The sequence below is a fragment of the Arachis stenosperma genome, chromosome 3 (genome assembly GCF_014773155.1).
Source record: "Arachis stenosperma cultivar V10309 chromosome 3, arast.V10309.gnm1.PFL2, whole genome shotgun sequence".
NCBI lineage: Eukaryota > Viridiplantae > Streptophyta > Magnoliopsida > Fabales > Fabaceae > Arachis > Arachis stenosperma.
This window is the reverse complement of record NC_080379.1, coordinates 17,259,468-17,271,974: the sequence shown is the minus strand read 5'-3', so window position 1 is coordinate 17,271,974 and position 12,507 is coordinate 17,259,468. Positions and strand designations below refer to the sequence as shown.

The following is a 12,507-nucleotide window of genomic DNA, read 5'->3' as shown; positions in this document are numbered from 1 at the left end:
ATTTACTTTCCTGATAAATTATTTTCGGATCATGCAATGGGTTGTATGGCAAAATGTGATTAACTTGGGTTTGTAGCAATAATGGATCAATTTGGCCCAAATAACATAACAATCAATTTAGCCATATAATATAGAAACATTCAATAAGGCTAAATATAAGTTTTGATTTGGGCTTGCAACATTTGTTTTATTTTTCGGCTCAATAATACACATGCATCACAAAATTATTAATTAACATATGTTAAATGAAAATCAAATTAATAATTTTGTAATTATTGTAATTAATAATGTTTAGTCATCACAAATATTAATTTAGAGTTTTCCAAACTCATCAGTTTCTAAACTGCTATTATCACAATAATTGATCAACTAGGACAGCTCTTGGGTTTAAGAGAAATTTACTCATGAATTATTATGCTACACTTGTTAGATTGTTCTTGAGGAGATTATGCCCTAAATCTTATTAATCTACCCTTCTATAGTTCTACACTAATAATACCTTGCAACAAAATCAGGTAATGGAGGAACTTATTATTCATCCTATTGAAGTTACATAAGCATTCATTAATAGAGATTATTCCAAGCTGATATAAAATTTGTCTCATTGAAGTTTGGTTGCACAAACCTTGGTGCAGTGGTACTCATCACTTGTTGGATTTAGCTTAGCTTTGTGCACAGAACAGATACTTATAAAAAATTATCTTACAAAAAAAAAAAACTACTACTAACGATACAATTTACAAATTACAAGTCATTATTGTATATGATGAAAAATTATGCTACCAAAAGATTGAACTTGATGACCATTGTTGTTGTGATAAGAGATCGCAATCTATCTATTATCTTATATAAAAGTTGAAACCAAACTCATTCTATATTTAAGTAATGACACCCCTTGTAGTTCAGATTCTTGAGACTCTATTGTGCTTATGTGTAAACAGTTGATATTGCAAGGTAGCAAATTCTCCTCTGGACATGACTCCATGCCTATGCATCATCCTCCATTATTAAAGTTACTAGATCATTTAAATTCAGTCTCACTGAAATTTGGCTTGCACAAACTTTGGTGCTTATCACTCATTGGATTTAGCTTTATCCATTATTAAAGTTACTAGATCATTTAAATTAAGGGATAAGAAATGATTTCCCTGAGTCACACTCTCAGATGGTAACTCCAATGCCCCACACTCAGGAAAATGTGCCTTGAGCAGAATCTTGGCAATTACAAATTAGTCTGTTAAAAATATAATAGTGTCTAAAGATGACGACTTCCATTCACCTCATTCTATTTTTGTGGCTGCCATTAGGTGTCCATGCATCTTGTCCAGTTATCCGTTGGAAACTTATAAATTTTTTTTGGTTCAAATTTTTTGTATAACAGTCTATGGACATGGAAAAAATTTATTCAAATAACATTGTTGAAGTTTGATCATTTGCTTATAATAATGAGTCTTGAACAAGATTGCAGTCATCCCATTGAAAATTAAGAAGACATTTTTCCACAGAGTTCTGTAAAGAAAATAAGCATTAAAGTAGTGCATTCTCTTGGTTTAATAAAAATCATGAAAATAAATGTTCATCAGAGTGCATAACATGTAGGCTGTACATGGTGTTTTAGTCCTCTAACCTGAGTGCCTAGCTTTGGCACTGGTTCCCTAAATAGAGTATTTGGTGATCAATTTGTATGTGTGGGATTCGAGCCACCTTGTGCCACTCCTTCCCACTATTTGGTTTAAGTCTTGGAGTCAGCAAAGGGCATTCTTGGACACAGAGTTGATTTAGGGAGGAAGGAAGGCCTTGATCAGGCAAGGAACAAAGCATGCCACAGCAATGAATTTCAAGTATTTGAAGAGCATTCAGATGTTGGAACCCGCTGTAGTTTAGCTTCTTGAGACTCTTCAGTGTGCTTATGCAAAGTGAGTTTATATTGGGAGGAAGTATCATGTCCTCTGGAAATGAATCCATGCCCATGCATCCACCTTCAAGCTCCAAACGGTTGAGAGACTCAAGAGTGTCCAATCTCCAATTCTTTTGTGGTGTAAGTTTGTCACAATAAGCTACGGAGAGTAAAATTAAACTTGAAGGCAAGCCCCCATATGGAAAAGATTCAATCTCTGGACATTTATGTAGAAATAATGTCTTGAGGGATGTCAGAGAGTTCATAGCATCTGGCAAATTGTTCAGATTCTTGCAATTGGAAAGGAATATGGATTCTAGATTTGGAGCATGTATTCCTCCCTCTGGAAAAGACATCAATCCTGGACAATCTCTAATCTCTAAAGACTCAAGTGATGGAAGATCACCCTTGTACTCCTTAGTGACATTAAATGATTGCAGGTTGAGACAATCCCATATACAGAGAATTTTGAGTTTGGGGAACAAATCTAAGGTCAAAGAAGTGAGAGAATCACAGCTACTCCCTATGAACAAGTGGTGGAGACAGGCAAGCTGCTTTCTTGATTCTAAAGATGGCAGATTCTCCAATCTTCTGCAGTTTCGTATATAAAGTGTTGTGACAGAACCAAGGGAAGGGAGGGATCTAAGAGAAGAGCAACTAATCAGATACAAGTCTTCAAGAGTAGTTATCCCTTCCAATAAGTCATTTGGAAGGGACTCTAAAGACTCACACCCTTCAATTTTTAGGCTGTGCAGCTTGGTTGGCAATGACTTCAATTGTGACACAGTTGAAATCTTTAGCATTTCAAAGGATGATCTTTGATCATCTAAGTCTTCTTTTGATGATGAAGTTTCTACCTTGATAGCTGCTTGTGTGATGATTGGAGTATCAAATTTAGTATCTGAAGATTGTGGATCTTTTTGCTGTTTGATGTTGGGAATTTTCGCTTCAACTTGGTGACTGATAATTCTAGGGGAAGTTTCCTTTAGTTTCGGTATCCTTAATGTATCTGAAGATGAAGAATCAAGTGGCCATCTGCTTCTTGTGGATTCACTCTCCATCCTTTCTTCATGAGCAATTTCTTCAATCTCACCTAAAGAAGAACCAACAGTGTACTTAGTGCTTGGAAAACCAGAGAAGGATTGCACTGTGATCTCATGCACTTCTTCTGAAATTTTGACCCGGCGCAAGGATGGTTGCGAGTGGGTTTTAGCTATATTTCTCATAACAATGTCATTGCTGTCATGCACAAACACTTGACATGTATCAGAGACTTTGGGAAGAGGAGCTTCAAGGGCATAGCATCCAAAAATCTCCAACTTTTCCAAAGAAAGAACCTGCTTTGGCAAGTCTTGCACTAGTTTAGGACACCGTATTATATATAGCTCAACAAGACAAGGGAATTCAATGCCTTCTAATATGCTCCATTCCTTCCATTCCAGCATATCCTGAAATTGTAATCTCTCTAAAGATTGAAATGGCTTTTGTGAAGCAGTTGCCACTCCATAAAACTCAGCACCTATGGAACTTACATGAGTGAACCCTTCAATAAAGAGATCTTTAAGAAATGGCAGCATCCCCAATGTTGGCAATGAATTGCAATTTTCGCAGTGGCGGAGATCTACCAGCTGTAAATCCCAGTAAGATTTATCTCCTAACCAATTTGGGAAACTTGCACCATTGTAGTACTCAACTGTTAGTCTCTTTAAGTCTTTGTGTGGTTCTAGACTCTCAAGCACTTCCATTTCATTCCCATTGCTATGTTTGCCATTGCTCCATTGAAGCATAAGTTCATCAAGGCTCTTTTTCTCTTTTAGTTTGGCATCTGATGCATTCTTAGCATAGACCACATTTTCCAACTTTGAAATGGTCAATGTTTTGAGATTGTACATCTCTGCTAAATCTCCAAACCTTGGAACATATTTAGAAACAATAAAGTCTGTCAATGCCCGGAGACTTGTCAATTTATGCATTTCCAACGGCATCTCCTGCAGGCCACTATCTCTAACATCAAGGTAACGCAAATTTACCAAATTGCATATCCTTTTGGGGAGACTTGTGAGAGAAGTGCAGTTTGTCAACAGAAGTGTTTGCAAACTAAGCAGATCACAAATGGAATCTGGCAGTGTCTGCAATGCAGTGTGAGAGAGATCAAGGTAACTAAGACAACTTAGTCTTCCAATTGAAGCAGGCAAGTGAGTGATATCATAGTGTGATAAGGATAAGACCCGGAAGACATGTGGATTCACCTTCATAATTATTTGCTCCAGCAGCGACGAGTCGAACCACCTAGGAGCCCCTTCAAGTGGCAAGTATATAGGTAGAATGGTTCTTGACAATTCTCCATGTTTGTAAAAGGATAATTCTGGAAAATCCTCTGTGCTTCTTGAATAGGACAAATGGTGCTTATATGATTCTCCAAATGCATAGCTTGCCAAGTCATGAACCAGATTATGCATTATGAAACTAACACCAGAGCCAAAGGGTTGCAAGAATGACCTCATGATTAGATAACCAAAGTACTCATCACCAATGTCTTCCATGCTTTTTCCATTGGATTTAGAGTCAGAGTCATTCAGAAAGCCTTGGGCCATCCATAAGAGGATCACCTCCTTCTGCTTGAACTCGTAGCCCTTTGGAAACAATGACAAATAAGCAAAGCATCGCTTAAGCTGCGCAGGGAGATCGAGATAACAGAGTACTAGAAATGAAGGGATGGGTAGATCCACATCCCCTGCATCCAGCAATTCGCTCCTCAAGATCTGAACCCATTGGTTGATATGCAACTTATCTTGTAAGAGACTCCCTATCATTTTTGCAGCCAGGGGAAGGTTTCCCAGTTTGTTGACGATTTCTTTGCCAACTGCGGCTAGTTCCGGGTGTTGATGAAGGTCTATTTGGCCAAAAGCATGCACCAAAAAGATTGACCAACAATTGTCTATTGAAAGCAAACTCACATGCACATCATGATTTGCAGGTAACATCAGTAGCTTTGGATCATCATGAGGACTTGATGTTAGGATTATGGAACTACCTTTTGCTGCAGAAGATTCAAGGGAAGCAATCAGCTTGCTCCATTTGTGTAATTCATCCTCAATCCTGATATCATCCAACACCAACAGAAACTTCTTCCCATCAAGGCTTTCTTGCAATCTATTCCACAATACATCGAAGTCCTCTCCGGCAACAAACTCCTCGGTAACTGCCTGGAGAATCTTCTTTGCAATGAAGGTAGCAGTGGCCTTGTAAGGAACAGAGATCCAAGCTCTAAGTTCAAAAGACTCCCTTACCTTGTGGTTGAAGTAAACAACATCAGCCAAAGCAGTTTTTCCTGCCCCGGATTTTCCCACAATGTTAATCACCTTGATGTGTTCATCACTTTCACTAGCTGATAACAAGTTTTCCAATATAGATTTCTCTTCTTCCTCTCTTCCATAGAAGTAATCTTTTGGATAGTTTCCGTAGAAATAATTATCCAACACATCAGAAGACGAAGGCAATCCTTGCAACGATTCCCTCCAAGTAGTATGCTCAGTTAAGCCAAGAACATCTTTCTTTTTCACAAGAGATTCTAAGTTCTCAAGAGATTCGCTGATTCGAGCCTTGATATACTTGTCCAGCTTCTTTGTTGTTGTGATGACTTTGAAGAATTGCCGGCCCTGCGAATGCGGAGACTTAATGGTGGCCATGATCTGCATCAGAAGCTCCTCCAATCGGTATGAAGCATGTAGTAGTTCATTTAACCAACCTTTCACTGCTTGTGCATTGCTTCCTTCTGTGAACTGCTTCTGTTCGGCATCATCCACAAGAGCATCAAGGATCAGCAATTTATCCATGAGCTTGCGCTGGTATTTGTGTGGCTTCATCATGAAATGTTTGGTTTGAGAGGTGAGGTAGAGAAGGTTGTCCATCAAATCATGAAGCAAAGAAGAGAGTAAGGCTCTACCCATCCTTCAAAGTTGAAACTGAAAAGCTGAATAATATGGTTTCTAATCTATTGTATTGTATTGTATTGTATCTTTCTTTGTCTTTGTTCAGAGTTCAGATTGATACAATTATCATAGAAGAAGAACAATGTTGATAATGCAGAAAGAATATGAAGGTGGTGGACTTTTCTTAAGTCGACTAACGGTAAGAATGAATGTAACATGTAAATTTGTCTCATTAGTTTACTAATAATAACATTTTTTTTATTTGGTTTTTATAAAATTCAAAACTCTGGAAAATTTTTACAAACTAACATTTTTTAGAAGCCTATGGTTTTCAAAGAGACGTGCAACTGCAATCGTTGCTTTGCTGGCTCCACTAGCTTGAAAAAGTCTTATGTATCTTACAGGTACAACCGTTTCTTATTCATTTATTGCATTGAATAGAATTCAACTTGCCATATCATAATATCAAAGACATATTCTTGTGTATTCAGGGCTGGGGGAATCAAATAAATTATAATACAATATCAAATATGAAAAATATACAACTTTGGAGTCGTATACTGGCTTGTGATTGATTGACATAACATGCACCAAATTCTAGTTATAAATGTCATTGTAATCAGTAAGTATAACTTTTTATTCTTAGAAAAGTTATCTGAACCAGGATTTGGTTTCGCATGTTTTATTGGATCGTAAATATCATATCATTCACTTCACTGTCTTTTATTTTTGTTTCATTTTTTTAATTAAATTATAATAGTATTTAGTAATGATCTTTTATCATTTCTGTCCATAATATATAACCAAATTTATTTATCAAAAATCTCTCTACATGCTAACATATCAGTGATCTGGTGCAACTAATGTACTAATTATGAACCGTAAGTACCATTTATCATAATATCACAATATGATTTGCTCACATGTAAACATAGTATAATGAGGTGGTGATCATCGTGGCACATGTAACAATGTAGGTTGACAACTTAGCAGCGGTTGTACTAATAGTTAAATTACCGCATATTGCACGTCTCCTTGATAATCAAATGGTTGTCCTGACATTAGAGAAGTTCTAAATTATTGTTTTAAATTTGAATTAGAAAAATGCTTTTAGCAAACTAATGACATGTGACATGTTACATGTTTCATTGCAGCAATTAGTCAACGTGAGGAGAGTCATCCACTACCTTCACGTTAGTTCTTTCTCTCGATCTGCAGTTTCACTGTTCTTTTTACAATACTCTAAACACAAAAAAGATATCCAGCTTTAGCAGTTTCAAGTTTGAGGGATGATGGGTAGAGCCTTACTATCTTCTTTCCTTTCTGATTTGGTAGACAACATAAAACGTATCATCACCTCTCAAACTAAAGCTAGTACGGTGACACCACTGCAAATGGTCATGTCAACATTGTTAGCCCTTGATGCTGTGGTTGATTCTGCAGAAGAGAAGCAGTTTAGAGGAGGAAGAAGTGCACAAGTAGTGAAGAAGTGGTTAAATAAAGTACAAGATGCTTTATACCAAGTGGATGAACTGCTGCTGCAGATTTTGACCCCCATCAGTTCTACTCCAGATCTGCACCCGCTGCCGAAGGATTTCATGGAGCAAATCCTTGATACCCTCCCGAACTTAGAATCTCTGGTGCAACAGATTGATATCCTTGACTTAACTTTTGAGCCTGCTATGAAGAGATGGATGAAATCCAGCGGAGGTTTGTATTCAACTTCTGCTGTGTTGGATAAGTATCCGGAATATGATTTCTTTGTAAGAAATGCAGAAGTGGAGTCTATTTTGGATTACCTGTTATCAACTAGTACTGAAAATGAACAACATATCAAGATGATTAACATAGTGGGATTAGCTGGGGTGGGTAAGACTGCCTTGGCTAATGTTCTCTTCTCCAACCACAAGGTGACGGATTCTTTTGAAATAATAGCTAAAATCTTTGTGTCCAACACAGCTACTAGCTTGATGGTTAAGGATATTCTCCAGCCAGGCTTTGGAAATTTTTATGGTGACCATGATTTGCATAAGTTATGTGAGATATTGGAGTCAAGATGTCGTGGGAAGAAATGTCTATTGGTGTTGGATGACATCATCATTGAGGATAGATTACAGGACTGGAGGAAGCTGATTGCTTCCTTCGAAACTGGAGCAGCAGAAGGGAGTGCCATAATCCATACATCCATTCCTCATCGTGATCCAATGCTATTCAAATTTATGGTACATGAGATTCATACTGTGCATCTGGATTTGCTGTCAATAGAGGATTGGTTGTCAATCTTTATGGGGCATGCTTCTAGGCAGAGAAACAACGTTGGTGAACTCCCAAAAGAACTATCAGCAGTTGGAGAAAAAATCGTCAACAAATTGGGAGCTCTTCCCTTGGCTGCAAAAATGACGGGCAGCCTTTTGCAAGATAAGCTGGATTTGAATCCTGGATGGGATAAGATACTGAGTGAATTTCTGGATGATGTGAATCTTCTTTCCATTGCTTTGGATACAGCTGATGGTGATGCGAATCTCCCCATTCCTTCATTTCTAGTGTTGTGCTATCTCGATCTCCCCGCACCGGTTAAACGGTGCTTTGCATATTTGTCATTATTTCCAAAGTCTTACCACTTCAGGAAGGAGGAGCTGATCTGCCAGTGGATGGCTCATGGCTTTCTGAAATATAATGAATCTGGTAAAAGCATGGAAGATGTTGGGGATGAATATTTCGGTTATCTCATAAAACGGTCTTTCTTGCAACCTGCCTTTGGTTATCATGATACATTTATGATGCATGATCATGTTCATTACTTGGCAATTTACGTGTCTGGAGAATCATACAAGCACCATTTGTGTTATGATGGAAGGATAAAGGATTTTGCACTAGAATCTATTCCCAAACATGGAAGATCTTTGAGAACAATTATGCCAGTACATTTGGGATTTGAACGGGAAAGAAGTGAGTTCGACCCCAATCTGTGGGAGCGTGTGATTACGAAGTTGAGTAAGCATGTCTTCCAGGCCTTATCTTTATCACACTATAAGATCACTAGCTTGCCTGCTTCAATAGGAGGATTGACACATCTTTGCTACCTTAATGTTTCTTACACTGACTTAAAGGAGATCCCAGATTCCATCTGTGACCTGCTTAATTTGCAGACACTTCTACTGATTGGCTGCCGTTCCCTGACATCATTGCCCGACAGACTATGTAATTTGGTAAAGTTGCGTCGCCTTGATTTCCATGGAAGCAGCTTACGAAGGATGCCTCCAGATATTCACAATTTGACAAGTCTCCGTGTATTGACACACTTCATTGTTTCCGAGACCGGGCCAAGACTCGGACATTTAGCTGGACTCTCCAATCTCAAACGTCTGGATATTTCAAGCTTGCAAAACGTGGGACATTTTAAGGATGCTTCAGATGCCAAACTGAGAGAGAAGAAGGGCCTTGCTGATCTTCGGCTTTCATGGGACCATTATCTCAGACGGAAAGGGAATGAAATGGAAGTGCTCGAGAATCTAGAACCACACCAAGACTTGAAATTCTTAGTAGTTGATTCTTATCGCGGTTCAACATTCCCGAAATGGTTGGGGGACCCATCTTACTCGTCTCTACAGAATCTGTATCTCTATGACTGTGAAAACTGCGAGTCATTGCCGACACTGGGACTGCTGCCGACTCTTAGGGAGCTCGCTATTGGAGGGTTCACAAAAGTAAGTTCCGTAGGCCCTGAGTTCTACGGGGAGATGACTGCTTCGCAGAAACCGTTTCAATCTTTAAAGGTTTTACGGTTTATGCATATGCCTGAATGGAAAGAATGGAACATAGGTATCGAGTTCCCACATCTGGTTAATCTTTGTATAATTCGGTGTCCCAAGCTAGTGGGAGATTTGCCTAAGGAACTTCCTTCTTTAAACAAGTTGGAGATCATTGAATGTACTCGCCTTGTGGCTCCGTGTCTGATTGTTTCCAATACTTGTGAAGTGATTCTACACAAAAGCCATGTAACTGTAATTAGAAACAGCCACCTAGATACAGATACAGTTTCACAAATCACACTAAAACCCAACAACTCTGGTTTTCGAGGCAGATCCATATTAAACAGATCTCTTCTTGGTTTTTCTTCAGATACAGCAAGCTCCCCAGAGCCAAAAGAGACTTCCGCAGTCATGCAAAGTCATCATGTTGAAGCTAAACCAGACTCAAAATCTTCAATGGCTAAAGCTGATATTCCAATCACCACTCAAGCAACTGTCATTCCTTCCACAACAGCTCCTTTCAAGGCAGAAACTTTGTCCAATGAAGAAGCAGGTGAAGTACTAAAGGTTTCAACTATATCACAATTGAAGTCATTGCCGCCCACGCTGCACACCCTGAAAATTGAAGGGTGCGAGTCCTTGGAGGCCATACCCAACGATTTACTAGCAGGATTAACTGCTCTCAAGGAGTTGTATGTCATCAATTGTGGTTCTCTTACATCCCTCCCTTCCCTTGGTTCTGTCACAGCACTTTACATACGTAACTGCAGAAGATTACAAAATCTGTCATCTTCTGAATCAGGAAAGCAGCTTGCCTTTCTCCACCATTTGTCCATTGGGAGTAATTGTGATTCTCTCGCAACTTTGCCCTTGAACCTCTTCTGGCAACTCAAAACTCTCTGCATATGGGATTGCCCCAATCTTCAATCTTTCCATTTAAGTGGAGAGGCTAGATATGATCTTACATCTCTCGAGTCACTGGAGATTAGAGATTGCCCAAGGTTGAAATCTTTCCCAGAGAAAGGGCTGCATGCTCCAAGTCTAGTATCTCTTTTACTTTCGAATTGCGAATCTCTTGAAAAACTGCCCAATGCTATGGACTCTCTTGTATCTCTCAAGTCATTATTTTTACATAGATGTCCACGGGTTGAATCTTTCCCACCTGGGGGTTTGTCTTCAAGTTTAGTTTTTCTATCAATAGCATCTTGTGAAAAGCTTTGGCCAAGAAAGGATTGGGGGCTGCATAATCTCAAATATCTCAGTAGATTTGAGCTCGAAGGTGGATGCATCGGCATGGAGTCATTTCCAGAGGAGAACTTGCTTCCTTTCAATCTTGATTCTCTGTCTCTAAGTACGCTGAAGCATCTCAAAAAGCTGGACAACAAGGGGTTTCAACACTTGAATTGTCTTCGGTCACTTGAAATCCATTGCTGTGAAATGCTTCAATCCTTGTTTGATGAAGGGTTCCCTTCTTCCCTGGAGCATCTTTGTGTCCAAGAATGTTCCTTGTTGACTCCAAAACTTAAATCCATGAGTGGGGCCGAATTGCACAAGATGGCTCATATCCAACACATCCAAATTGATGGCCAAATACTCTACTGAGGTTGGAAGCACCTACTAGCCGATACAGCAAAAATAGACAAAATGTTTATGTAATCTGTATCTGCTTAGATTCAAAAAGTGCCTATGTTGATCTAATAATAATGAGACAGCTTTAACTATATGTTCTGTTTCTTGTCTTGGATATATGTTCATTTGAGGTTAAGAGGAGTTTGGTATAGACATTGCCGATGTATGAGGCCCATATTTGGACCCAATCTTTTCATATCAATGAAATTTCTTATCTTAGTTAAAAAAAAAAGTATTAGTTAAATCAGTAATTCAGTATACTTTGTGATGCACTATTTTCTGATTTTTTTTCTCTCTTTTATTAGTCTTTATTATATACTTAGAATGATAAATATTAAAAATAATTATGTTTTATAAAATTAAATTAAATATGTGTAAACTAAAGTTAAATTTAAAAGGTATTTTGTTTAAAATAATTTGTAGTATAAAAGATTTGGATGTTAGAGTTGTACAAAGTAACATTTTTATTTGATGGTTTGATTTTTGCATTTGTTTTAGATGATGAACTTAATCTTCTTATATGGTGCTTGTCCACCTTTTTCTTTACTAGTTATTATTAAAGTTGTTGCTTTTTTCTTTCTGTCATAAGTTCTTGTAAAGGCATGTTCTTTATGAATTGTTGAGTTGTATGCACTTTTTATTGTATTGTTTGTTCCATCTTTGCATGTATGTTCTTCTTCTGAAGATGTGTCTTGAATTTGTATGATTTTCTTTTTCCTTAATCTCTTGCTGCGCATGCAGTTTTTCAATGACATCTACAATAAAAAGAACAAAAATACGTAGAATTTTTTTCCGAATAATTATTTTTAATAAGAATAATTAAAATAATATAAAGTAAAATTACTTGTTAATATTTTTATTTGACCCACTCTATCAGACAATGTTTCAAGGGATACAAATTCAAAATAATATTGAGAAATGTTTAAAATTTGATCTTTAATTTCTTTTACAACCGTCGTGAGTAAAAAGTTTGCTTTTATTATTGTACCTTTAATTGGTCTATAGTATTGACTTTTTTTCTTGTAACAAATGTTTAAATTTGTTCATCATATTTCTCTTCACAATTACATGAAGAAGTGTTTCCTGCATTATTAGACTGTTAGTAAATTATAGTTAATAATTACTAATTAGTTAAAAAAATTGATTACATTTATTTTTTTAATTATTAAGAAAACAATGAATAGCATATTGAAAGAAGTATAATTTTAACGATATTAAAATATAATTATATATAAAGTATTGTAAAATAATATAAAAGGTATAAAAAATAAAAATAATTAAAGTATTTTTTTCGTAA

The 12,507-nt window shown here is 37.3% G+C and overlaps 2 protein-coding genes across 2 annotated transcripts; one reads left to right on the top strand and one right to left on the bottom strand.

Annotated features, from left to right (window-relative positions):
- Positions 1-1,441: 1,441 nt before the first annotated feature.
- Positions 1,442-5,913, bottom strand: LOC130967952 (putative disease resistance protein At3g14460). Its single transcript, XM_057893012.1, has 2 exons — positions 3,430-5,913; positions 1,442-3,345 (listed from the first exon to the last, which is right to left on the bottom strand). Exons 1-2 carry the CDS (start codon positions 5,845-5,847, stop codon positions 1,636-1,638), a joined length of 4,128 nt encoding a protein of 1,375 aa, XP_057748995.1. The 5' UTR covers positions 5,848-5,913; the 3' UTR covers positions 1,442-1,635.
- A 90-nt stretch (positions 5,914-6,003) lies between these two features.
- On the top strand, positions 6,004-11,388 carry LOC130966501 (putative disease resistance protein At3g14460). Its single transcript, XM_057891312.1, has 2 exons — positions 6,004-6,028; positions 6,984-11,388. Exon 2 carries the CDS (start codon positions 7,119-7,121, stop codon positions 11,181-11,183), a length of 4,065 nt encoding a protein of 1,354 aa, XP_057747295.1. The 5' UTR covers positions 6,004-6,028; positions 6,984-7,118; the 3' UTR covers positions 11,184-11,388.
- The last annotated feature ends 1,119 nt before the right edge of the window (positions 11,389-12,507 follow it).